This window comes from Beta vulgaris, chromosome 6 (genome assembly GCF_026745355.1).
Source record: "Beta vulgaris subsp. vulgaris cultivar EL10 chromosome 6, EL10.2, whole genome shotgun sequence".
In the NCBI taxonomy this organism is placed as follows: Eukaryota; Viridiplantae; Streptophyta; class Magnoliopsida; order Caryophyllales; family Amaranthaceae; genus Beta; species Beta vulgaris.
In genome coordinates, this window is record NC_079207.1 from 71,621,103 (window position 1) to 71,648,027 (window position 26,925).

Genomic DNA, 26,925 nt, shown 5'->3' on the forward strand with positions numbered 1-26,925 from the left:
TGTTGTAAACTTGTAGAATTTTTTCCTTGAATAATGCAAAAGTGGGTTTTAATTCCCAAAATATGCCCAAAAAAAATAAATTCCCTGCGTACCGTCTACGTAGGACGGCACGCGAGAAACTGATTTTTTTTTGTTTTTACCCAAGAAAACCGCTACTCACAGTAGCGGTTTATAAATATAAACTGTTACTCTGAGTAGCGGTTTACTTGGGAAAAATATTGCAAGCACAAATCAAACTCTGCTACTATTGAGTAATGAACCGCTACTCTGAGTAGCGGTTTATACAACACACAAAAAAAAAAAAAAAATTGTAAACCGCTACTTCGAGTAGCGGTTTTGCTTAAGTTGAAAAAAAAAAATTCCTCGCGTGCTGTCCTATGTGGACGGTACGCAGGGAATTATTTTTTTGGGGCAAATTTTGGGAATTAAAACCCACTTTTGCATTATGTAAGGAAAAAATTCTAAACTTGTATGGTGATTTTTCAGCCATTTGAGAGAATAAAAAATTGAATTTTCAAGTTAATTGGATTCTGAAGTTAAAAGGTGCTTTACTTGAGTAGTACCGTGGCTGAGGCATTGCCGTGGCTGAGGCATTGTTACATAAAACGCATAACGTTCTAAAAGATGACACAAAAACAAAAGTACGGAATGCAAGCTCTAGAATAAATCAGATAGATTCCTGCACCAAGTACCATGTACCAAGTTTTCGGACGCGTCTCTTGGAATATGGAACGTGGCCACGTACCACGTTCCTGGTATCAATGGGTAGAGGTAATGAGGCTTATACCCCCAAAATATGTGTGTGTTCTATTAGTTATAGGTCCAATAAGTTTAGAGTAAATTTGTTTAGATTTGGGCCAGATTTAATAAGCCCAGCCGACTAAAGCCCGCTACTGAAACTGCCTAGTCCGGAACACGAATCCGGTCCAGCCCGACCCATGAACCGGACCAGCCTAATCCAAGTAAATATTGAACCTTATTGTGTATATTTTAATCAAATTGCATATATTATAATTCAATCAAATTTTAAAATAATGAAATTATTCATTAATATTAATAATTGTATATATTTTAATTCATTTTAAAGATTTTATCTAACAATAATCAATAATTTCAATGATAAAATAATTTTGAAAAACAAATTCTCATGTCGGTCCGTCAGCCCGGTCCAACCCACTAGACCCACGAACCGCCAGAACCACTTCCCGAACCGTGAAACTTGGTAACAGACCGGTATGGGCCAATATTTTCAGCCCGCGGACCAACCCGCCCAACCCATGAATTTCACGGTTTGGTCCTGGGCTGTGAAATCTCAGCCCAGCCCGCTACGTCCCACGGTCCGGCCCGTCTAGCCCGCACTAGTGGCCATCACTAGGAAGTTAAAGTTGTAATGAACTATTGAGGTTGTTTAAGCCTCTAATGTGGTAAATTATTTCATTTCTTCTGTTAAAAGAAGTAACAGATATTTTTACAAAATTCTTATAAATGCCAAACTGTCGGAAACAAAATGGAATTTTAGGACAGCCGGATATTATTCATAATACCACCACAAACTGATTTTCGAAAGACAAGAAGTAAATAAAGTATTAAATAACACAACAAATTTAGGAAAGTTTCGGCAAATTAGATTTGGAAAATCGCGTTGATAAGATTGCCTCACAATATTACGATTCTTAATTGTTCTTATATAAGCATTTCAATATCTGGATAACTTAAACAATGTAAATCCTACTTGAAAATTATTAGTCTAATTGGAATAGAATGAAATGAAAGAATCATTATACTAAATGAAACAATCTGAAGACCAACTAAAAAATAATTAAGTCTAACTGGAAAAAGAAGTGACCTTAACTGAAAAAGAAGTCTAACTGAAACAATGTAAACGCTAAGTGAAAATTTTTAGTCTAATTGGAATAGAATGAAATGAAAGAATCATTATACTAAATGAAATAATACAAAGACCAACTGAATGAAATAATACAAAGACCAACTGAAAAATAAATACGTCTACCTGAAACAATGTAAATGCTATTTGAAAATTTTTAGTCTAATTGGAATAGAATGAAAGGAAAGAATCATTATACTAAATGAAATAATATGAAGACCAACTGAAAAATAAATAAGTCTAACTGAAACAATGTAAATGCTAACTGAAAATTTTTAGTCTAATTGGAATAGAATGAAATGAAAGAACCATTATACTAAATGAAATAATATGAAGACCAACTGAAAAATAAATAAGTCTAACTTAAACAATGTAAATGCTAACTGAAAATTTTTAGTCTAATTGGAATAGAATGAAATGAAAGAATCATTATACTAAATGAAATAATATGAAGACCAACTGAAAAATAAATAAGTCTAACTGAAAAAAGAAGTGACGTTAACTGGAAAAAGAAATAACTGAGACAATGTAAATGCTAATATGAAGACCAACTAAAAAATAGACTTTTGTAAATGAAAATTTTAGACATAGTAACTGAGACAATGTAAATGCTAACTGAAAATGTGTAAATGCAATTGAAAATTATTTTGTTGCACCTGTTTCTTTGTCGTCTTTTCCAGCTGATTTTCCATGTAATTTCTTTCTTTTTTTCCTGATCTGCTATTTGTATTAAACAATTTATAATATGAATTTATAAGTTGAGTTATTGTGTGAAACTTGTTGATTAATGTGAAATTTGTGTTACCTTTTTCATTGGTTAGTTCATTTTTTAATGAACTTTCGATTTGGGAGTTCGAATCTTCGGTTGACATTCTTGCTTTAACTAGATTGAGAAATGGAATGTCGAAATGAGATTTACTTGCAAGGAAAAAGCGGATAAGTACGATAATTTCCCGTTGAACAATGGCGGATGAAGCTGTTGTTTTTGTTTTTATGTTTTTCGGTTGTTATAAATTTTGCTGCGCGCGTGTGGTTTTATGTCGTCCGACGAGAATGTTGTGTCAGACGAGTCTGACACAATACATTCACTAATAATAATAATAATAATAATAATAATAATAATAATAATAATAATAATAATAATAATAATAATAATAATAATAATAATAATAATGATAATAATAAAATAATCGTAATTATAATTATTAATAATAAATTATATTATTTTATTATCAGAGAAATAAATAGGAACTGAACAAAACTGATCGGAACGGAGGCTCTGTTGGTTGGATGTAAAACATTTTCAATGTAGAACATTTTACATGGAAAATCCAATTGTGAAGCTAATTTTCTTTTGTTTAGTTCAATCTAAAAAAAGTTATGAAAATGAGAAAAATAGAAGGGGAAGGAAGAGGATGGATAAGAGGAGAGTAAAAGATTGCTAAGAAGAAGGAGAAAAATGTGTTTTTCCTTCTTTTTTAAAGGAAAATAATTTCCACCTATAGCTACTTTGATAGAAAACTTGTTTTACACCTCTTAGCATACCAAACAACAGAAAATGAGAGGAAAAAGAAAACTAATTTTCATGGAAAATATTTTACACCCTAACAAACGGAGCATGAATCCAACTGATTGTAACTGAATTGAAAATAAGATGGAGAGAACAGGCTAGGAATAATAAACCTATTTATATGATAACATTGAGAGTCCTAACAGATTCTCAATGTACAATAAGCTATTACTAATCTCATATGCACGTTTATGTTAATGTATAAGTTCTTACTTTTTAATTGTTTGAAATTGTTTTAATTAGTTAGATTAGTTTAGTTTTCAATCAAAAATATTTCTTTTTATAATATTTTATGTGTACATTATATCTTATTAAAAATTAGGCAATCTTAAATTTCCTTATTAGTTATTAAACATAAGTATAGATCAGGTTGGAAATGAATATTTTATAATTAGCATTTTTTTTATTAAGTGAAGGATAGAAAAATAATCTTACACGAGGACACCATAGCTCATCCCTTAGCTTATCTAATAGAGATAAACTCGTCAATTTATGTTACATTTTCGAGTGTTGTGCATAAGAAAAAATCTTAAACTACATCGGTATAGCCTATATGCACGCTCACAGTGACGGTGCTGGTGCTCTAGAACCTCTCGTAAGTCATACGCAAAGCTCGAATTGCAGAAGCTCGTTCCAGATTCTTGATCGAAATTCAATGGGAAGAGGAAAAACAGCAAAGAATTTTATAGAGAAAGTAAAGAATAGAAATTTAGCCTATAATCAGAAAAAGAAGACTTTATTTAAGAAAGCTCGTGAATTTTCAATACTATGCAATGTCCCAATTTGCATCATCATGTTTCCTTTTACAGAAACTAACAAACCATCTCCACCACCTGAAGTTATATCCTTCAAACCCAACTCTAATGATTCTGATCAAGCATCGAACCCGGATCGAGCCCGAGAAATTATTGACCGATACATGGAAGTTACTAAGGAAGTTAAAAGCAAGAAAAGATCACTTAGTTTAAGTGACATTTATGAAGATCAAGAATTATTGGATGATCATGATAGTAGTAGTATAAAGTTCAAGAATCCAGATTTATCGGAGTTTAATGATGAACAACTTCATGAAATGTTGGGTTCTTTGGATGATAAGCTTGATTATGTGAAGCGTAAAATTGCAATGTTGAAGGGTGTTGTAGTACCAACTTTTGTGGTACCTAGTAATCAAAGTTCTGGACAAACTGATCAAGTTATGATGAACGAATTCGGCCCGTTTGATTATGGTTATAGTATGTTTGATGATCAAATTATGACACCAATTGCAGATTATGGCTATAGTATGTTTAATGATCAAATTATGACACCAATGACAGATGATTATTATGGTGGGTGTAGTAGTAATTTTGTTGACTACAACTTGAATATGATGAGTTCTACTCCTATGTACTATGATCAAGGACAACAAAACCCAGTTTTTAGTGATGCTATGCCCTCACAATACTTTCCTATGATGCCCGAAATTTCGAATTTCTATTACTAGAAAGTGGTACTGTTCTTCCATAAGAGTGTGCATAAATTTTTGGAGGGTGGCTTATTATTTTTGGTCAGGATGAAGATTATGCAGATAATTACTGGAAATCTTACTTAATCCGATGAAATCGCGGTGATTGATACAATTGTTTGAAGACTTTGTTATCAGCTCTTTTATCTTCTAGTTGTTTAATGATTCTTTTTTCCTATGGCTTAGATGATTATTTTCTGACTTTCCCTTCATTATGATGTTAATTTTCACTAACAAGTTAGAGGACAAGTAAATGTGATTACAAGATTTTTTTCGCATTTCGGATATTGAGAGTTGCATTTTGATTTGATTCTGAGTTTATTATATGCTTGATTAGTTCGTATAATGTTTGATTGTTTTTGCTAACTGTTCTCTGCAAGCTTGCTTCCTGTATTTTTGGCACTGATTGGTTTTCGGAACTGTCGAATTGTCACACGTCTTACATTCCTTCTTTTCTCCTCCGAGTCCATCCCTTCGACGCTAACTTTTCTAGCAAAGAACCAAACAAATTAAAATGAAGTTTGAAAGGTGATTTCTAGTAATACATTTTCCTTAGAAAATAATTCCCCGTTCTCAATGTTTTTGCTTCAATAACACCCTAATATGAACAAAGTTTGGACTAACTCTTCCATACACAAGGGGTCGAGCGTACAACAGTAAATTTGTGTGAATTAGTTGTACCATTATAATCACTGGACTCGTCTCTATAGTACATAGTACACTCTTATATAGTGTATCTTGTCTAACATATACTCTGGTCGAATTCTGTATGCGTGCTCTATACTCTCCGTCTCTCTGATATAGTACTAGGTTGTGATCGTATTCTGTTCGATATTTGTAGAGGTGAGTGCTTATCAGATGAAGATAGAAGAAGTAAACTTAGCTCATAACAAGTTTCGGTTCCATGGATTCGAACTTTCAGTTTCAGATCTCAAATGGAAGAAACCCATGTCAGGTGATGGAAATAGCTAGTTTATCCTTGCAAAGAAATTTACTTCATATCAAGCTGAATACAAACCCACATCTCATGTAGAACAAGTCTAACAGTTTGTTTGGTAGAAGGAATTTGGAAGGAAAAGAAAGGAAGTGGAAGGAAATTTATTACTTTCCAATGTTTGGTTCATTTAAAAAAAATTAAGTGAAAGGAAATGGGAGGAATTGGAAGGAAAGACTCTTTAATAAAATTTTACTTTCCTTTCCTCCCAAAAGCGGGGGAATTCGGAAGGAAAGAGAAAATTTATACCAAACATGGGAAATTCAGGTTTTTTTCCTTTCTCTTCCATTCTTTTCTTTTCTCTTCCCTTCCTTTCTCTTCCCTTTCTTTCCTTTACTAAAAATGAACCAAACACACTGTAACACGATACCAGCAACGGCACCAATATGTATAAATTTCTAAACTCAACGCTTAGGTTTACATGATTGATCAGAAAGACAGTTCTTGAAAGTTAGGACCATAGCTTATTTTGCGCTCCATATCACTCAAAATGAAGTCACCAAAAACCATGTGAAATCAATGACATCTCGCTACCAGAAGTTCATACATAGACACAGTGTTACTTCGACACAACCACCAAAATTAGATTATATTGCTTCTCATTGTCGCAATAATCGACATTTCCAAAAAGATTTCATGAGGTAGTAAGAACAAAGAACATAATAGATCTAGCAAAGGAAGGTGGGGGGGGGGGGGTTCCATTCAAAAGATTATGAGTGAGAAATCAGTAATTAGATTAAAGAAGGGTTAATTTTGTGAGTGTAGAGACTTTCTAAGACTCCGCAGCACACTCCACATAAACGTTGAAACAATAAAGAGGAAAACACCAGTTATAATGGCATACTTGAGACCAAGATTCACTAGCAAATTCACAAGAAGTCCAGCGCCCACGACACCGAAGAAATTTGCTGATACGGCAGACCAGAAGGGCATGTCCAACACTGAAGCAATGATAGAGCCAGACCACGCTCCAGTCCCAGGAAAAGGCACTGCTACAAACAGCATTAAACCAAGCCATTGGAACTCTTCCACAGGACCAGCCTTCTCTTTCGCCCTCTCAAATAGCATGTCCAGAAATCTTGATGCTGCACGATTCTTCCCAGCAAGAAAATTGGCTAACTTCTTTAGGTAAAGTACAATGAACGGAACTGGAACCATGTTCCTATATTATCAAAACCAAATTAGATCAGTTCAGTATCAACTAGCCAAAAGTTCCCCTACATTATTCAACCACATTACTAAGAGTCCTCTTTAACATGATTAGAAATCCAAAAGCAACATGAACCCCTATTAAATACATTACTACATAACCTCAGCTCCTCATGGATATGACCTAAATCCAAAATCATCACATGATCAACTCGTGAAAAATTTTACAGGGACATTAGCTACAGCACCTTAACTGCTAAAGCGCATCAATTTAATCTCAAGCAACCAATGCCATACACATTGAGGGTAATGGTACTTTCAGAAAAGCAAACTTCTTTAATCTCATTCAATTTAACCAATGCCATACAATTGGAGCTTGCAGAAGTATAAACATAACAACTTGTAACACAACATTAGCTCATCATGACACTAAAACTCAGCAATTGCATCACAAAATAAGAATGCAAACACTCAACCATAGAACATTCACAGTCCGTTTGGTAGTTGGTTATAAATGGTGGTAATGAGAATGAACTGTACGTAAATTTGTGAAGAAAATCATTGTTCATTTTCATGGTAATGCTAATTCATCATATAGTGTATTTTTGTTCTTAAATTTTCATTCACATCCAATACCACCTTGTACATGGTAATGACGGGTAATGAAAATTGCTTCCCCTTGGAGAAAAAATCACAAGATTAGAGGTGAGATTGCTTTCTCATGAAACAAAAAACACAAACTTAGGAGTTGAAGTTGCCTCCACATGGAGATTATAAGGGTGCTCCCCTTGTAACATTTACCCTTAAAATTCATTCGCATTACCATTCTTTATTAACGACTACCACACGAGCTGTCAATGTTCTTAACTAAACTAGCCAGATTATTTTTCCATCAAAATCATAGTATTAGAACCAGTGATACCTAATTCCCTAATTCCCCCACGAATCGCGAATTATGGTAGGTTTTGGTTCATTTTTGGCTCATTTTGGGCGAATTGGCGAATTCAAAAGGCGAATTAGGTAACACTGATTAGAACTCTAAACATTAGAAAATTACCCATTAACAGATAATTAAGTAAAAATTACAAGACTCACCCTAAAATGGATAAGACAGTGAGCAAAATTGGATTGAGTTTCATCCAATAACCAACAGGAATTGCTCCACGAAGCTCAATAACAGGAAGAGTAGCAAGAGCAAAAACAACAGCTTCATCAGGCCACCCAGAACCCCTCAAAAAACTGGCAACTTTAACCCCAAAACTCGAAGCTTTTATAGAAGAATCAGTAACAACAGAAACAGAAACAGAAGCAGCTTTAGCTGCATCTTTAGAAAATGCAAAAACAACAAGAGAAACAGATGTCCAAAACAACACCCACAACACAGTTTTCACAGGTTTCTCTCCTAAAATTGTCAACTCCAAATTGTTGTTGTTTTCCAAAGTATCTGAACCCACATTTGAGGATGCCCTAAAGTGGGGAGAAATTGAAAGAGGAGAGAGAAAAAGAGGGGAAATGTTGAAATGAGAAGTGCCCTTTTGGAGGATTAAATCATGGGTTGAGTTAGAATTGAGCAATTTGTAGTGGGTAATTGAGGGAGTGAAAAGATTGGATCTTTTCTGGAGGAGAGAGAAAGAGAGTGAGTTGCTAGCTGAGATACAGGAGGCCATTTTTGCTCAGTTTAGTTGGGGATGAGTGAAATTTTCAGGAATTTTCAACAAATGATGATAATTTGCAGGAGTCTCTTTGCATTTCTTTATTTTTTTAAAAAAAAATTAATTATCTGATGGAGTGATGGGTGAGTTTTTTCATAGGAGTGACGATTAATGAGGATTCGAGATAGAGGATGAGGATGTATATGCAACATCAACAATTGAACAGCTTCAAGGCTCAGCAAAAGATCATGTGTGTATAGCAAAAACTTCAACCTAGGGGACAAAACAGAAGGGACAAATATTTGCCAATCTCTCCATTTGCCTCATTTTTTATTTTGATGAATAAATTTTAGAACAATGGTAATGTAATCTTTTTAAATTGCATAACATGACACATTTAATCACCATAATTAGGAGCACTTTGCTCTCTTATGTAACATTGGTTTGTTAGAACAGGTCACGGTGCGGGGTGGGATGGTTCAGGGCCGGTTTTAAAATCGAGCTTGTTTAGACAACTGTGAACCTACATTGGGCCATTTACTTGACTGGTCCGGTCCGGGTTTGAGGTCAGGGCTATCACTTTGTCAACCCTGAACCGGTTACGATGCGGTTTAGTGGACGATCCGAATCAGGGCCACACCATCAGTCCTACCCAAAACACTAATTGAGGTGGTTCAAAGAAGGAGGCAGAGACCGATCGCCGGAGCAACGCATGCGAAACTGGAGGAAGCGAGCCACATCTCCACGAAGACGAAATCGGAAGAAGCTAGGAAGTTGTGTTATTTTTTGGAGAACCACCACGAAGACGAACAACACTGATTTAATAGACGGTTCCTTGGGCAGCCTTGACGACCCTCATGGCATTCAAATTATTGTCTGCAAGTGGGCCAGTCCATGGTCCATTATAGTCAACAGTCGGTTTCGGGGGCGGTTTGGTTCCCTCTCTCCACCATTCGACCACTTCGCCCTTGTCTTTTACACGGTTTCAGGCGGCATGGTCCGGTCGTAACCCAATGGCCACCTCTAATTTTCAATACAATATTTAGTGTCAATTTATGTTATTTGTAACTTGAAATCTTGTAAATGGCATAAGGCTGACTTTGAATGCACATATCTCTCAATCTATAAATGGTTTTGATGTGATTCAAATTGGAGGTGATAGCTTGTTCAAAGAGCTTTCCAACGATAGGTCATATGCCCAATTCCGCTGAGACACGAGAAAATTACATTTGTTTTACGAAGAACTGCCGAGAGCATACGCTACTCGCGACAGCCACTGTGACTGGCGGTTTGCAAGATACGCTTCCGAATAAGTTTTTCTTATTTAGGGTTTTGTGCGGAGTATATTCAAAAGTTTTTGTGCGGGGTTCTTTGTGTTATAAAAGGACCTCTTGGCACAACTTATGAAACACTTTTAACCTCTAGAATTTAGGACTCCTTGTATTATTCTATCTGGTTTTTCTCCATTATAGTGAAGAACCTCTAATCCCCTACCCGTGGACATAGGTGAAATTTGACTTAACCACGTAAATCCTTGTGTTCTTTGTTTGTTCATCTTTATTGTTTTCTCACCTTTATTATTTCATTGATATTATGTGCATTAATCAAACTACAACACCCTGTTTCCTAACAATTTATTTATCGATGTAAATAAACTAATGTTAACTAAATTATTTATATGCATAAAAGTGGCTTACATGTCTTACATATAGAAACAAAGTGAGTATCAGATAATTTTAACCTTTTAAATACTTTTGTCATGCAATACTAACTTACCATGATTTTTGAACTACAACCTTTTGAACCACTAGATCTCTCGTGGTCATATTTATACAAGACACTCTTATAGCCTTAAACTCATTATAGATTTATTAGAAGTGAGTTTCTTTTTCTTTTTTTATACCAGTTGATGTGCAAATAAGAGAAAAAAAAAAAAGAAAAGAATGGGATGTAAGTTAATAATTCGAGTGGAAAAAAATAGGAGACTTTTATGATATACCGTATACCAGAGATAAATAATAGTTCCACGTATACCATGGTCATTGCAGATGATAGTATAGTGGTATTGATTTCACCTACGATCCAATAGGTACTAGGATCGAGTCTCACCCTTCGTAACAAGGATTTCGAGATCCTCCATCTACTTGCAAGGAACTTCAACTTAATAACTGAATATATATTCTTCTATTAATGATAATAATGAATTCAGGGAGATGAATACTCTATTATATAAGGGAAGATAAGAATGATTTGATAATCCACCCTAAATTAATAAGTGGAGTTAGTCCCATAAGAGAACACATACATTAGATTTAAAATTATACAGTGACCTAATATTAAGAAGAGAATGGACCACCTTTCCAAATATAGTGATCATTTTAATCACATTAATTCATTTAATGACCAAATTAATCCATTCGGTCAGACTACAGGGTTATTTTTTCACGATTGTCTGATGTAGTTTGAGATCCTTAGAAAAACAAAGAAAGGAGTAGAAAATGGACGACTCGACTGGTGTGAGATATATAGGGATAGACTTGTTAGGAGGATATAGACCTGAGTTTGTCTAGCTTTATATTAGAATTAGACCACTTATTTTAATAAATTTCGAACAAAATGAGATAACTAATCATGAACCACGACTCATAATAAAACGATTTAATTGATCAAGATGCATAATATTTGTTTCTTCTTTTTTGATTCAATTTTCTTAAAACAAATTTTTTAAAACTATTAACTCAAAAAAAAAAGTATCTTTAAAAAAATTGTCATCATGAAATCTATTTTTGAATTACGATTTGAATTGAATTTTCAAATTCATAGCTCTAAGCCTCTACTACTATACAAGTATACAACTCCTTAGTCCTTAGTTACCAAATATTAGATTTAGAGGCAGCTATCAAAGATGAGTAGAAAGAGGGAAAAACCCTACAACTCCCGCCACGTCCCATACTCCTACCCAAAACGGCGCCGTCCTCTTCCACCACCGGCAGCAGAAGAACCACCGCAGCAAAAACCAGCACCACCACCCGCAGTAGTAGTGATTGGGCTTCCAGAAGACTGTTCTGTATTGGACCTCAAGTCCAGATTCGAAATCTATGGGCCCATTTCTCGGATCCGTATAGAACAACAAGGTGTGGGCTTTATCTCTTTCCGCTCCAAATCCGCCGCTGACTCAGCTCTCACCGCCTCCCTTGACCCCTCTTTCGGCATCTCCATTCATTCCCATCGCGTATTTTTCTCTCTCTCTCTCAACTACTATTACTTCCTCCGTTTCATAATACTCGCTACACTTTTCAAATATTACTTGTTAAATTCCTTTCTAGGCAATAAACTCTCTTTATTTATCTCTTCTCACATGGATCTTTTTTTCTTTTTTTTTACTCTACAAGAGTCTGTGAATTGAGAAGTATAGCGAGTGATATGAAACAGAAGAAATACAATTTTTTTTGTGTAGATAGAGAATTGTGATGTAGACGGAATTCAATTTCAGGTCTTCGATGCTTACACTCATAAGACTTTACTAACTATGCTAGATGATATCTATTCAACTTAGTGAATCTCCTAGATTAACCAAACAAATATGTCCCAAATCTTCAATGCTATATTTAGCAATGTGCATTCATGTATAAAAGAAAAAATAGAGTAGAATTTGGACTTTATAGATTGTAGATTTGAATTATTTTGACTATATATTCCAAGGAGATCAACTAAGCATTACTTTAGATTAAGCTAAATTTTTATTCCTAGTAGACATAAGTACATTGAGTAAGTGATTATTTGGACTAGTGATATGAACTCTTACTTTGCAGGGTATTGAATATTTTGAGGAAGTTGGAAAGTGAAACTAAGATTATTGTGTGAATTTTGACAGGTTCAAGTGATGTGGGCGAGTGAGATGAAGGGAGAAGCAGCGGTTGGGGATGAAGGAAGAAGAAACAATTCTAATTCTAATTCGAATTCGTATTCATATTCATATTCGTCGAAGCTCTTGAAGGGGGAGACACCTTTGAGTAGACTTGGAAGGGGGAATAAGTTGAGTTCAGCCATTGTAAACCCCAATGCCAGTACTAGTAGTAATACTAGCTCTCTGTTGGATCCCCCGTTTAAGGGTAGAGAAATCGTCGCTTATGATGATATTTTCTAATTATTCATGTACTATATATTGTTTGCAAATTTGTTGAGTTTGTTCTATCTCATTTTCTCATTCTTGTGCAAGGTTATAAATTTGTAGGTGTTTTGCTATTGTTTTAGTTTCTCTATTGTTATGATCATCTTAAAGGGGAAGTTAAGTTGATTGGCTTCTAATTAGGTTCCTAGAAGGATTTTTTTATGTGCAATGTTATGTAATTGCTTCAGATTTGTGCAGCCAGTTTGTGGTCATAAGAAACATACCTTTTGATGATTCTGTAATTTAGTGTTTCTTTGTTTGCATTTCTAACTTTATTACTATCAATCAGTCCTTTTATCAAACAAGGTTACTTGTCTCATCTTCATTAAAGACCTAAGCGAACTCGAAAATCTTAAAAAGCTGAATATACGAATATATATTGTATCGATAACCATTCAATTTAATATCGATGTGACTCTATGTTCATCCAATTTGATCTTCACTCAATCGACATATTTATAACCGACCTGACTCCATGTATTATAGAGTGAATCAAACGCAAATTAGATGGTAGACACGAGTCTACTATCTAAATGGTGCGTACCATTTTATATGACATTGTTTCGCATTATAATACAATGAGTAAAACATACTCAATGAACAAACTAAACAACATGAAGATGAAAGTAGATCAAAAGAACAACACACGAGACTCAATGAACATATGAATCAGCAATGAACAACAAGAAAAAAGATGAGCATAAGAGGAAATATCTGATAAACAACCACTCAACTCAATGAACGGACAAAGAAAACACAATGAACAAATAAATATTTGTCATAAACAAACTAAGAAGCATAATGATAAACGTCAACAAAGGAGAATCATTGATACCGATGTTCATTGGAGAATAGTTGATGTACATTAGTTTCACATGTTCATTGGAGAACAGTTGGGGTACATTAGTTTCACGCGTTTTATGTTTTTTGGGCTGCGTTTTGGCACGTTTCTACGATTCTAATGGTAGACACTAGTCCATCATCTACGAATTGGTGAATCAAACACAAACTCAAATAGTCAAATTGACTTTGTCAAAAACTATAACCCACGTAAATTCAAACATAGTTCAAATGATTCATTTTTCACCTCTAGTAAATTTGCTCGTAGTATTCAATATTTAAGATAAAATTCTATTTAAATTTTTTGTCATTATGACTCTCTCTACACTAAAAAAAGATAGATTTGATCGTGATTCATGGATTTAATTGTGTTTTTTTTTTTTAAAAAAGAACACCCATTCGAAAGTGAAAAGTCAAATATGAAAAGAAACATTAGCTGAAAGAGTGAAAGAAGAAAAGACCTTGAAATAAAGAGATGAAATCAAACCCGCAAAAGCTGTGTTGAGAAGACAACTATGGAAGAACAAGAAGAAAGACTGGTAAAACAACAAAAAGAAAACAAAGAAAAAGAAGAAGAAAATGGTAGAGAAATAACACAACAAATATGGAGTTGGGGAGCAGGAACAGAAGGACAACTTGGAACAGGCAAGCTAGAAGATGAGCACACTCCTCAACTCCTCATTAATCTTTCAAATTCTCTCTCCTCATTTGGCCAAATCTCTCTCCTATCTTGTGGTGGTGCCCATGTCATTGCTCTCACTTCAGGTGTAAAAAAGATCCAATCTTTTCATATCTTTCTCAATAAATTTGTAGGGTTTTCAAATTCTGAACTTTTCTTTTGTTTTTAAAATTGTGGGCAGGTGGGAAAGTGCTAAGTTGGGGAAGAGGAGCATCAGGACAATTGGGACATGCTGAGATTGTGTCTAATTGTTTGTACCCTAAGCTAGTGGATTCATTGACAAACTTTAATATTTCTCATGTTTCTGCTGGTTGGAATCACTCTGGTTTTGTTTCAGGTTTTGATTTGCTACTTTTTTACTTTGTAATTTCATGTCTTTTTGACTTTATGAATTCAAATGTGTTTGTATTTAGTTAGGAAATCTTTGCTGTGAATTCTGAGTGTAGATTGATTTGATGTATGTGTGTAGTGTAAGTTGCAGTTTCATGTGGCATGTTTGTTGGTTGAGCTGATCAGGCATGCTTAGTGTTACACTTCGTTTGGATACAAGGAAATGAACCTTTGTTTGGATAAGGGATCGGGGGAAGGAAGGGGAAGGAGAGGGAATGATCCAGTCCCCCCCCTTAATAAACATCACCCGTCCCGAATTCGGAGAGGATTGGAGGGAATATGGAGCTCCATCTCCCCCCTCCTTTGTTTTAGTCTTTCGTCCGAGATTTTGGCTTGGCAATACTCTTAGCTGTGATCAAAGATTTATTTGTGGACTGTAGTGGATATAGCATGGACTACCAGAAGTCTTTCTGTCGGGCATAAGTGTTCTCCTTGATTTATGGGTCGGCCTAAGTTGGAAACGTCCATGTTTTAAATAAAATGTCAAGATTGTCAAGTAACTGACCAGGTTCTTGAGGTAAATGAATAGTTAAGAGTGTGATAGACTATAGCTTCCTTTTCAAAGATTGGAAGGAGCAATTGGATTAGTTTTAGCCTTTTAGGCATTGGGATGATACACATGGAGATATTATGTATGTTCTTCTCTAATCATTTCAACTTGTACTACATTGTGTGTTGTTTTATTGGAAAATAGCTAACTCCTTCAGATTCTGGATGCCTCTTCACTTGTGGGGATGGCTCGTTTGGTCAGTTGGGCCATGGCGATTATCAATCCTACAGTTCCCCGATGCAGGTTTCGTATTTTGACTCTAAGCATGTGGAGCAGATAGCTTGTGGCATGAGACATTCTCTGGTACTATTAAAAGGTAATATTCAAAGCTAAATTTTATCCAATGCTTGCTTGATTTCCTTTAATGGTTAGATTCACGGTGATGTTCTTATTATGCATGAACAAGCCAAATCTAGAGTATGCAGCCTGCCTCCATCTGACCATCCAATCATATACTGAAATTTGAAATCATCAAAAGTGCTAAATCTTTTGCAGGCAATTCGGGGGACAAGGTGTATGGATTTGGATCTGGCAAGCGCGGTCAGTTGGGTATTTGTGCCGATAAAACAACATCAGTGGGGATTCCCAAGGCATGTTCTGGATTTGAAGGTGTTGAAGTGGTGGCTATTAATGCCAACGGAGACCAAAGTGCAGCGTTATCAGGTGAGAAATCGTGCTTTGTAAATCTTGGTCCTATATATGTACAGTTGCTATAAGATCTTCAGAGCAATATATGACTTGATGAATCAAACTCCCCATTTGCACTCTTTGGATCTTAAGCTGATGGCCGTCTTTATACTTGGGGAAGAGGTTTCAGCAGCAATTCAAATGTTTGTATACCTCAGACTGTACCTTCATCTTTGAACTTCAAGCAAGCTGCTCTTGGTTGGAATCATGCGTTGGTATTAACAAGTATAATATGAAATTTGCCCTTTTCTATTTTCAATTTGATCTGCTTATTGCTTTTCGTGAGGTTAGAAACAAACATTTTTTTTATTAACAGGTGAAGGGGAAGTCTTCATGCTTGGAGGCAGGCACCATGGAGTTCTCAGTGACCCTCAAATAAAAACTCAGCTTCATACTTTATCTGGTAATGTGATTGACCAACCCAAAAATTAACAGAGTTCAATATTTTGAAGTGCTCAAAGACTCCGAATCTCCGATTTCTTATTGTATCTGATATTGACATGCCAGAAATGTTATATCTGGTTGAACTACTTATCATGCTGACAATGCTGTACAGGGCATTGTATTACTATACATCCCTCCTTCAGTAGATTTACAAATTGGATTTTTAGTGCCAGTCTTGCATGTTTTGGATGGTTGTTTAGCTGCTTCTGGAAATTCAGTGTTTTCTCTCTGCTTTCAGGTGACGTAAATCTTTCAAAAGTAAATGTGCTTGATGGGATGAAAATTGTGCAAATTGCTACAGGAGCTGAACACTCAGCTATAGTGACAGGCAAAGTTCTTAATCTTATTTTAGAAAACTCACTTGATTTTATAAACTTTTCACTCTAAAAGTTGAGACTGCCTTTTGTGTTGCGACCACAGGAAATGGACTTATATGCACTTGGGGTTGGGGTGAACATGGTCAGCTAGGATTGGGGAGCACTGATGATCATACCATCCCCATGTTGGTTCTACCCGAAGATAACAGCCTGATATCGAGGGTTTATTGTGGAAGTGGGTTCACTTTCGCTCTGAAAATCTAGTCTTGAAGAAGTTTGTGATTTATGATTCTGAAGCATGGCACACATCTTACGCTATCGTGGTTTACATGATGATCTTGCACATCCTCTTTGAAGATGACGACCAAGGTGGAAAATGAAAACTGAACCTTCTATCTCATTCTCAAGCTGAGTAAACAACCCAGATTATGATGGATAACTAACCCTTCTTTTATGAACTATGGCGATTCGATACGTACGGTCAGATGGTTTTTTGTTGCGTATGGATTCCATGTATTATTGCTTGCCCCCCTCCCTCAAAGAAAGCAAGTCACACTGCTGACTTGCTGAGTTTTTAGATGTGATGTTAAATTTTTTTAATTCATTCATCAAAAAGGGCAAATGTTGTATAAAAAAGTATCTTATAAAGCGTGAAGGGAATTACTTGCAATTAGTTTGGAGTAGGCCTGCCATCATTGTTTCTCTTGTTACGCCAGATTATACTTGAATTTTTTTTTCTATACATCCTTTTTTCTTCCATCTAATCTTTTCTAAAGCTCCATAGCATATGCAATGTATACTTAATTTGAGACTTGAGTAAATTGTATACTTAAGGAGGAAAAATGCATTTGATGATATTTGACCTCTGATCTTCCATCGAAAGTCGGAGAGCTTACCAATTACTCTTTAGACTAAAGGGTGAATTAAGGCATTCATTCATCAACTATGTTAAAAATTACTGAGCAAGAGTTAGCATGAACGAGATTTTCCAACGGTTAAAATCATTTAAAATCACATATAGACAATATGCATATAGATGACACTGTTGAGCGCGAAATATAAAATTACTAGAACATATGAAAAATGAAGTTAGGGGATATAAGAAAGAATTAATGGCATGACGGGAAAATTGTGGTAGAATGTTATCCTAAGAGAATGCCATGAGTGCTAGTATATACAAGCCTGAAATACTAATTTCTACAAGATGACAATGGTTTGTCTGTGCTAGTATTTGCATCAGCCTCAGGCAAATGAGAATCCAAATCAGAACTTCCAAATAGACCAAGGCCTCTTTCTCGAGTCTGCTCTCCTTTTCGTCTCTCGAAATATTGTTGAATCCCAGATCAATCGCTATCCTAGCTCTTTCAATATCTGCTCTATCCTCAACTTCAAGTGATAGTAAGAAGATTGTTCTCAAACCCATTGTTGTTCACTATGGGACGAAGGGGATCGACCTTCCAAACACCATCAACAATGAACTTAATCTGTGATGTACAAGTAGAAAAAAAAATCAACATTCTATTTGTTTTTTTTTTCTTTATTTGGGGGCGGAGGTAAAAATGAACTGGAAGCATTAGAAGTGAAACATCACTGACCTCATATTTGCCAGGATAGAGCTTCAAGCACACAGAAAAAATGCCAGTACTTGACCTTGTCATCTTCCTCTGTATGACATTGGCAAAAGTATCAGTTACACAAGAACTTTTAAAAGCTTTTAGAAGTCATTAAACGGTATGCTATTGTCCCTATACAAGCGAATTTACTCCTGCATCCAAGGTTTATCATTTAATAAGCTCTTTTACAGATAGTGAGTTTGTTCATGATCCAAATAGGTAAACTGATATTTAGATATTATAACTTGAATCTACATTACTCGGACTCTTCATTTCACCTCAAGTACCTCCGTATAAAATTCTCAACACTCCAACAAGGGAATGCACACATCAATACTGCATTTTGGGCCAAAAGCATGAGATTCATTTAATAGCAAATCAGACATTTAGGCACAAATACACGGTACGAGTAACATAGTCTTGAATATATTGTCAGTGATGCCAACAAATGCCAAATAGGAGAATGTCATATGGCCAACCCACCAAGAATAACCTTCATATCACAGTTTCCCGTAGCTACAAGTCAATTAGGGAAGTACCCGGTCTAGCTTCACTAACTGTATTCACAGCTTTCCAGATCTCTAAATGAATTACGTTACGATCTTGAACTCTGAATGTCCAAGGTGCCACGCATATACCCAGGAAACAGAATAATTCCACAATAAACGACGCAACCACAACAATTCACATATATTGAAAAAGCACTGTTATCAGCTATAGTGCGCAACAGTAAAAAAAGGAATACTTCAAATGTTTAAGATTTTTTTTTTTTTTAAAAGGTAAGATGAAGTCCCTTGCAAGGGGGGAAATTGGGGATCCCTCCTTGCAAGGGGTCGGGCTCGATCCCTTGACCTCTGTGATCGGAGGTGATGCCAATACCACTAGGCTATCACCTACTGCTCACTTCATATGTTGAGAATAAGGACTGCCTAATACAGACTACGAAGACATCAGCCATACCTGAGTAGCCCATCCATCAAAGGAACCTGCCAACAGCACCTCTGATCCAGAATTAGGCCACACTATGCAGGTGGTACGAAGAAGTTGAAGAGCTCTACGAGCATCATCAATCCTTTTTTGCTTCTCGTCCAATATTTTCTGTGCATCCCTGCAGTTAAGACAACCGATACAGCAAAATTAGATTTAATTATTAAGCATATAAGACAGGGCAAAGGGAGGATAAAAAAGATCACGTACACTGATGTTTCCAGAATAGGTAGATACGGCATATCATTATAATAGTACGATGGTGACTGACAGCTTATTATATCACATTTTAAGAGGCATGGAATGAAGTATATAACACACTGCAAATTAGCTGGAAAAGAGCTGGTCGCAGTTGATTTGAGAAAGTTGTTTCCGCTTATCATTAGTTTGATCTGATACTATATGGTGTCTGACTAACAAGGAATGAAGTCTATGATAAAAAAAAAAAAAAAAAAAGAAACACGGTTTCAGTATTTCTTGAGGTAGCAAACAGGTCCTTTGGGCCGGGTCATGTTCAAGTCAACTTTATCTTTGGGTTGAGGTCGCTTCAGGTGCATTGAGATTTGGGTACATTTTGGGTCGGGTTTGGGTTAGATGACTAAGGTCAATCTTAGATTGGGTTAAATCAGATTGGGTCAATATTGAAAATTATGTTTTATGTTGGATTCGGGTTGATTTCAATTCAAGTTATCATTTTTCATATTTCTTTATTAATATTGCCCTGAAAATTTATGTTGATGTTCCAATTCCTGCAAAACAAAAATTAATATTCCATTATTAGAGTTAAGATTAATACTTACTACTAGTTATGTTTCGGGCCACGTAGAATTGTTCGGAACACCTTAAAGAACGAGTTGTCTTCCAGACTAATTCCGAGAAGATATTGAGTCAAACATTGTTCCGGTATATTTTAAATTGGGTAGATATCGTTCGGACTTTTTCAGGTCATGTTGGGGTCAATTTTGGGTCGGATAGAACAGGTTTGGGTTCACTTCGAGTATGGGTTGTGTTCAGGACAAGTCGTTTTCGGGTTAGGTTCGATTTGAGTCGATTATTTCAAGTTCCAACTTTAAGTTGTTTTCGGGTACAAGTTCTCGGGTCAAGTATTTCGGGTTCCGTGATTGGGTTTGGGTACAAGTCAATATTGCCAGCTCTCATATGTTCTGTGCATTATCATCCATAGTTACATACCAACCACCTCAGAAAGCAGAAGGTAAAAAAAAAACACACAACAGGGAGAAGTCAAGACTCACATTATTGCTAGTGACATTTTCCCATCTAACACTGCTAGCTTCGCACGCAGTGTCCTCAACTTGTCCTGTGCATTCATGATTTCAGTTTCCTGGAACTCTGAAACATCAGAAAGTTCACTCAAGTCTTCGGGTAAGTGCTCCTTGGCCTGATATGGGATCCAGATACAGGCATCCAATAAGTACTTTGCATATAGTAACGCAAAACAAGTGCTTAAAAGTATAACAACATTTGAAGATATGCCAACACTGGCACCCTGGTGCCCTACATATTAAGGATTAAGGCTCAATTACAGCCTCCTTCAGCCTAAATAAAAAACTCGTTATGATTTAAATATTACATGTTGACAAGAAAGACGATACAGATAATAAGCAGAAAATTATCATTGACAAGAAAGACGACATAGATTATGACATAGATATATAGTAGATAACTTGTACACTATTAATGGGTCATTAGTTCAGCTCGAATGGAGCAAAGGGAGTATTATTCTTCGTAAAAAAGAAAAAGGTTCCATGCCCAAATAACCATACTATAAAAATTTTAAAAATAAATGAAGCCATAGAACTTTGGAGAGTAATTAAACCAATGAAATGAATTTTCTGCTTCTATAACAGTGTTTCTAGAGATAGGCCAAAACTAAAAGCTGCAATCGCTTTCCCTTGAATCCTAATGTTAGATTTGCAGCCAATACATAATTAGTAATATTATAAGCTTAAACCATTGAAGAGCAAGTAAAAGGCCAGTAAAGAGTTGAAAAGAACAGCCATTTCCTATCATCATAATCAAGTCCCTCTCATGAAGCTCTCAACAAAAGTGGGTTTGAAGGGTCATATGTATGCAGGCATTTTAATACAATCTCAAGAAGTATCTTGATTAACAGCATCTTGTAAACTGATCAAAAGTCAAGGGCATCCTTGCTGGGGATAGCAGAGAGATTCATTTAATCATTTAACAAACTCAAGATGAGTGAGAATTTTAGCAAGTCCTCAGGTTCCTGTAGACCCTATAGCCAGAAGATGCAGCACCACCAAAATAAAACAGCAAAGGTGGTAGGTTAGCTTGGGTAAGGAGCCCTAACACGGGTTGGGTGTAGGGGGGGGGGGGAGGGAATAGAACTTGGTCCACTTGGATGTCTAGATTGTACAATTAACTTCTGTGTTTCACCCCAAAGGACTGTGAATGCAATGGTATTTCCATCTAAGAAAGAAAAATAAATCCTCAATTGATATTTGTGGGGAGAGGGTGGGGATCCAAGTCTGATATGAGTCTGAATTATTAGCTCAATTATATCACCAAACTCTACCTACCTAAAGCTACAATTATTTTCAAAGGACCTGCCACATCTGGAAAGTAGTAGACTGCTTTCTTTACATATTTGCCATTTCAGTCTGATAACGCTGCCAAAAGCTATCAATGTTTTTTTTTTCTTTCTTTTCCCCTAAAATAGCATTCAGCTTTCATATCTTATACGACTAATCAATACAAAGACTACAGACCAATGTAGATCCAGCAGTAGATGGCGTTCTGGGATATCTATATACGGGAAGCGTTAACCCTAATTGATGGATTCTCGCTACAAATAAAGAGATTTTGTAAAAAGGGTAGAGAGCATAGCTGAGATGATTCATATATACTAAGGAAGCAAAAATATTAAGAATTTCTAAGAAAAGACACACAGAGGAAGATGTCCGAAAGATAGTTCTGTAAATTTTCACTTAAGACCCAACAGCGAAAGCTCCTACATGCATACTGTATTTCTTCCTTGCCATAAACGAAAATAGTAGAATATTTATGTAATCAGTATAATAAGGTAAAAGTGATTAAAAAGTGTACCTTTCCAGACAACTCGCTGATGTTTGACCTTAATGAGCGAAGTGCTGAAGAAAGCTCCACTTCAAGATGCTGAAGGCGATTTTTTAGATCACCTTGAATAATTTCTCTATTATAAGAAACTAAATCTTTTGTCTCATCTTGAGCTCCCCTAATATCAGTAGTGACTGCAACTATTTCACTCATCAACTCATCCCCTATCCCTTGCTTAGTGTATGCACCAAAGTCGATTTCACCAGCTGAAATAATATGACAGGCAGATGATTTCAGGAACTCTAGAAATCAGCTAACACAATTCTCACTATGTAGTAGAAGATTAGTTACCCAGCTAGGCTAAGGATTAATGTAGTAGAAGATTAGTTGCCCAGCTAGACTAAGGATCACAATACCTTCAAATTCAATGTCTGAAAAGCCAGCCCTCTGATTACTCCATGTTCTCCAAGCCCCCGTATTCAGAGAACTACTTAATCCATTGGTAAATGATCTATTCAAGCCACTGCCACCGAATATAGGTCTGTCATGGCTCAATGATGCAGGTTCGCGTTTTTGAGGATGGCAACTGTCTTTTACAATGCAACAACTACATGTCACATAATAGTCTATAGCATCTTTCAACAAAATAAAATTCTATTACACAAGTGTAAACTTGCATCTTGCTACATAACCTAAAATTTTTCCCCACCAAAAAGTCACAGGATTGGGGTAACATTCTCAGGCAATGAAAGACTCCACAGTCCACCCCTTCCATCCTATGACCATAAACCTAAACCATCCCAAACCACCTGTCATGTCTAAACAAATAGTGAATTCAGTAGCATAAAGTGATTGATTCCGTGAATCGAGAAATAAGGAAACACAAGAAAGATGGGGGATATTAAAACAAGCTAGAATTCTATACATGATATAACAATACTAAAAGCACAACTAAGCCGAAATGGAATGGAATTAGAAACAAAGTCAACTCACCTACATCCTTCCGTATTCTTTCGTTCTGATTGTTATCACCAGATTTTCCATTGACATAACCCGAAGTGGAACTATTTCTCCCCAACTTAAAACCAAAACTCAGGTTTCTGTGCTTCTCCAAGCGACGCAGTATTCCCTCAATCCCATTATCATCTTCTGCTGGTAAATCTCTGTACACAAAAAGGTTTTCATCAATGCTAAAGAGAAATATCTCTAGCTCTATCTGCGATTTGACAAAAAACCAGTATAATAGAACCTTGTTTTTGCTAATTTCTACACAAAGAAAGAACCCACCAAGGCACCAACAGAAATTTAGACAACAATACATAAAATTACCAAATCCAGTGATACAAAGAACCAAAGTTCATTCAGGAGAACATAATCAACCAGAATAAAAAAGAAAAATATGAGTCCATGAGAGGAAAAAAAAAAAAAACCTAACCCCAACGAAACTTCTACATTTTCTTGACCAGATATGACTTAAAGCAGAATAAACACCAGTATCTACCAAAATTTATGGATTTCATGATGAAAGGAATCAAGAAAACATAACCTTAAAAGTGAATGAACATAAAGAAAGCAAAAAGAATTAAAAAAGTGCAAAACTGGAAGAAAGTCCTCACACTGATCGACCAGAAGATGAAGCAGCTTGTGAAGAATTCCCCAAAAAGTTTGTACCTTGAATATGCCTTTCTTCATTGGATTCTGACCCACATCTTTTCTCACCTTCAGAACCATTTTTACCATACTTTTCCAAGCAAAACTCACCCAACCCATCTTCACTAATCTCTCTCTCATCTTCATCTCCCCACCCAATTGTCATCCACCCACCTTTCTTCATAATTAACTCAACCAAATCCATCCTCCCAGCATCAATAAGTTCCCTTTTACTTGGAAATTTTTGTGGGTTTTTGGAAAATTTCATGAATTCCAAAACTTCAAGCTCCAAAGCTGGGTCACCTTCACCTTCCCAACTCTTACACATTCTCAAAGACCCTGAAAAGCCAGAAAACTCAAACAAGAACTGATTTTGCTTCTTCTGTTTCAGATGTTTCCTCTTGGAACGCAACGGATGGTGTCGTTTTAGTGGGCTTATGACCAAAACGATGGGAAAGAAGCTAGGTGAGTTTAAATACGAGATGGGTTGATAAGAAAGCTTGAAATCGACAGAAGTTGCTGCAATGAGCGAGAACATTGTTCAGGCATTTCGCCGAACACCTTGTGTGCAATGTGCTATAGCCTACAGGTTATCCAAATAGTACAGTGGGAGAGAAACCCACCATGAAGCAACGAACAATTACACCACCGAAGAAAACTCAGAAAATCGAAAACCCAGAAACTCTCTCTCTATTTCTCTTCTGACAGACAGAGAAAAGAAGAATTTTCGGTTTAGTTGTGTGCTTGGATTAGATATATTTGTCAGGAATTGGATATTTGGATGTTAAGATCAAATGTCAAAAGAAGTAAAGAACTGGATTATTAATGTTGAGAAGGTAGTTGATGTTGTTCAAGTTCAACCAGTATCTCCTTTTCCTTATTTTATTTACTAGAGAATGTACTGCTTATTTTTTTTTAATTGAGTTGAGACAAAATTTAATCTCGTGGATCAATCAATACTGATTAAAAAAATAAAAATAATATAATCTACTGATCAATCAAATTTTTATTTCTATTTTAAGTTTCATAGGCCTAAGGGTTATGTATATCATTTTCCAAATTTATATAATTGGGTTATAAAACGATCGTTGTAACTTACTATTTTAAAAATCTAATAGAGAAAAGATTAATAATGGGAGACCTATACAGTTCCACCTCCCAATCTCATGGTGGAGAGGATGTCAACGGATCGCGTCCACCTAGACTAGAGGTTATCAAGTTGAGCCAGGCCAAGCCCGACCCAAAAATGGATAGTTTTGGACACGATTTTTCGGCCCACCGTCGAGTCCGGTCCGATTTTTTGGGCAAAAGGGCCACGAACAACCTAAATTGGAAAAAATAGTCTAATTATTTTCGGCTCGACTCGAAAATGGTCCGAAAAGCCCGCTAAATCGGTCCCAAAATACCGGGCTTTGGCGTGGTTTTTTTGGCGCCGTCCGATGTTTTGGCTCAAAACGGGCAATTTTTTGGGGGCCAAAGTCTGGCTCGACCCGGCCATGATCACCTCTAACCTGGACCTGGACCCATACCCATTTATTTTTTATAGACTCAGACCCGTTAGGTTTTGATTTTTCAGACCCAGACCCGCTAGATCTAGTGGGTCAACGAGTCCTCACTAGGTCATTCTTAGGTTTTAGTTTTCATCACATTTTTTAATCTATGTAATTAATTTTTTTTTCCCTAGTATATATAATGTATGTATCCATGGGTAAAAGCATCATCTAACTGAATTTTTAAAAATAACTCATACAATCTTAAAATGTTACAACTTACATAGTTACAAGTCTTAGATGGAGTCACAATACTAACAAATTCACAAAATCATAACTCATAAAATCTTAAGCTCAGGTATAAAAATAATATGTAAATGGGCTTGCAGATCAGGTTTGGTATATGTGGACCCGATCCATGACCAACCCATGCTCCCCAGGACCCGGACCCGCTGGGTCTAAAAAGTATGGACACATACCCTTATAAATGAATCAAATCCTGACGGGTCTAGGTTGATTCCAAGACCCTTTGCCATCTCTAGTTGGGAGTTCAACTCTCATCAACCTCATATTTGGGGTGTTTATGTGGACATTTGATCTGGGTATAAATCTCCAGTTTCTAGTCTATGAAAGTTTATTTATGTATGGATTGATCCCATTCTTACTCCCTAATTTATGAGTGATGAGTTTACTTGAACCAGTTAATCAATGAATAAAAAAAATAATTATAAACGACTAGTTTGCTTGTAGTATTAGGATGTGTTTGAGAATTAATTTCCTATCTAATATGGCAAAATGACGTAGTAGGGTTTTGGAAATGAAATTTTTTTTAAAAAAAAAATGTCCGGCCGTTTTTGGACTTCAATAGCACATGAGGCCGGGATCTTGAGAATGAAGATATTATATACTTCCTCCGTTTCTAAATAAGTGCAACACTTCTTGTTTTCACGTTTGCCAATGCATTATTTTAACCATTAATATCTTCAATTATCAATAAGTAAAAATTATAAAAAGTTGATATTAAAAAATTCACATTCAGACGAATCTAACAAGATCCCACATGACTATGTTTTTCTTAAAATGTAAATCACCAAAGCTAATTAAAGCTTAAACTGTGAATAGTAAACACTATGCAAATGTTGCACTTATTTAGAAACGGAGGAAGTATGATTTTTTCACCAAATATTCCTGACAAAAATATTTATTCACTAGATACCTCAACTTTTTTAAAAATCACCAGATACCCTTGACTTTCTAAAAAATACATCCAAATGTCCTTAGTGACTAACGACGGCT

At 35.8% G+C, this 26,925-nt stretch overlaps 5 protein-coding genes across 9 annotated transcripts; 3 read left to right on the plus strand and 2 right to left on the minus strand.

The window, feature by feature from the left end:
* Window positions 1–3,988: 3,988 nt before the first annotated feature.
* LOC104898092 (uncharacterized) lies at window positions 3,989–4,938 on the plus strand. Its single transcript, XM_010685102.3, has one exon. It carries the CDS (start codon window positions 4,009–4,011, stop codon window positions 4,936–4,938), a length of 930 nt encoding a protein of 309 aa, XP_010683404.2. The 5' UTR covers window positions 3,989–4,008.
* Window positions 4,939–6,670: 1,732 nt separating this feature from the next.
* Window positions 6,671–9,067, minus strand: LOC104897985 (hypothetical protein). The gene is made up of 2 exons (XM_010684970.4): window positions 8,198–9,067; window positions 6,671–7,115 (listed from the first exon to the last, which is right to left on the minus strand). Exons 1-2 carry the CDS (start codon window positions 8,767–8,769, stop codon window positions 6,701–6,703), a joined length of 987 nt encoding a protein of 328 aa, XP_010683272.1. The 5' UTR covers window positions 8,770–9,067; the 3' UTR covers window positions 6,671–6,700.
* Window positions 9,068–11,607: 2,540 nt separating this feature from the next.
* On the plus strand, window positions 11,608–13,188 carry LOC104897986 (hypothetical protein). Its single transcript, XM_010684971.4, has 2 exons — window positions 11,608–11,986; window positions 12,629–13,188. The coding sequence occupies exons 1-2, from the start codon at window positions 11,660–11,662 to the stop codon at window positions 12,899–12,901; spliced, it is 600 nt and encodes a 199-aa protein (XP_010683273.1). The 5' UTR covers window positions 11,608–11,659; the 3' UTR covers window positions 12,902–13,188.
* Window positions 13,189–14,173: 985 nt separating this feature from the next.
* On the plus strand, window positions 14,174–17,505 carry LOC104897987 (ultraviolet-B receptor UVR8). Of its 4 annotated transcripts, none has more exons than XM_057395527.1 (8): window positions 14,174–14,530; window positions 14,626–14,781; window positions 15,542–15,700; window positions 15,863–16,047; window positions 16,230–16,296; window positions 16,388–16,474; window positions 16,754–16,843; window positions 16,936–17,505. In XM_057395527.1, the coding sequence occupies exons 1-8, from the start codon at window positions 14,281–14,283 to the stop codon at window positions 17,094–17,096; spliced, it is 1,155 nt and encodes a 384-aa protein (XP_057251510.1). In that variant the 5' UTR covers window positions 14,174–14,280; the 3' UTR covers window positions 17,097–17,505. The 4 variants fall into 4 exon arrangements, with proteins under 4 accessions (XP_057251510.1, XP_057251511.1, XP_057251512.1 ...); XM_057395528.1 differs by having other exon boundaries at window positions 14,177–14,530; window positions 15,880–16,047; window positions 16,230–16,286; XM_057395526.1 differs by having other exon boundaries at window positions 14,181–14,530; window positions 15,880–16,047; window positions 16,165–16,296.
* Window positions 17,506–17,875: 370 nt separating this feature from the next.
* On the minus strand, window positions 17,876–25,020 carry LOC104897988 (hypothetical protein). 2 transcript variants are annotated; one of them, XM_010684975.4, is made up of 8 exons: window positions 24,106–25,017; window positions 23,483–23,652; window positions 22,906–23,079; window positions 22,520–22,755; window positions 20,686–20,831; window positions 19,406–19,553; window positions 18,428–18,496; window positions 17,876–18,316 (listed from the first exon to the last, which is right to left on the minus strand). In XM_010684975.4, the coding sequence occupies exons 1-8, from the start codon at window positions 24,675–24,677 to the stop codon at window positions 18,221–18,223; spliced, it is 1,611 nt and encodes a 536-aa protein (XP_010683277.1). In that variant the 5' UTR covers window positions 24,678–25,017; the 3' UTR covers window positions 17,876–18,220. The 2 variants fall into 2 exon arrangements, with proteins under 2 accessions (XP_010683277.1, XP_019106080.1); XM_019250535.3 differs by lacking the exon at window positions 22,906–23,079 and having other exon boundaries at window positions 24,106–25,020.
* Window positions 25,021–26,925: the final 1,905 nt, after the last annotated feature.

Coding starts and splice junctions, on each gene's coding strand:
- LOC104898092 (XM_010685102.3), top strand. CDS start 4,009: ATGCACGCTCACAGTGACGGTGCTGGTGCTCTAGAACCTCTCGTAAGT.
- LOC104897985 (XM_010684970.4), bottom strand. CDS start 8,769: ATGGCCTCCTGTATCTCAGCTAGCAACTCACTCTCTTTCTCTCTCCTC. Junction 7,116..8,197: donor ACTGTCTTATCCATTTTAGG/GTGAGTCTTGTA, acceptor TTGATAATATAG/GAACATGGTTCCAGTTCCGT.
- LOC104897986 (XM_010684971.4), top strand. CDS start 11,660: ATGAGTAGAAAGAGGGAAAAACCCTACAACTCCCGCCACGTCCCATAC. Junction 11,987..12,628: donor TCTCCATTCATTCCCATCGC/GTATTTTTCTCT, acceptor GAATTTTGACAG/GTTCAAGTGATGTGGGCGAG.
- LOC104897987 (XM_057395526.1), top strand. CDS start 14,281: ATGGAAGAACAAGAAGAAAGACTGGTAAAACAACAAAAAGAAAACAAA. Junction 14,782..15,541: donor TCACTCTGGTTTTGTTTCAG/GTTTTGATTTGC, acceptor TAACTCCTTCAG/ATTCTGGATGCCTCTTCACT. Junction 16,297..16,387: donor TCATGCGTTGGTATTAACAA/GTATAATATGAA, acceptor TTTTATTAACAG/GTGAAGGGGAAGTCTTCATG.
- LOC104897988 (XM_010684975.4), bottom strand. CDS start 24,677: ATGTTCTCGCTCATTGCAGCAACTTCTGTCGATTTCAAGCTTTCTTAT. Junction 19,554..20,685: donor AAAATGTCACTAGCAATAAT/GTGAGTCTTGAC, acceptor TCTTAACTGCAG/GGATGCACAGAAAATATTGG. Junction 18,497..19,405: donor TTGATGGATGGGCTACTCAG/GTATGGCTGATG, acceptor AATGTCATACAG/AGGAAGATGACAAGGTCAAG.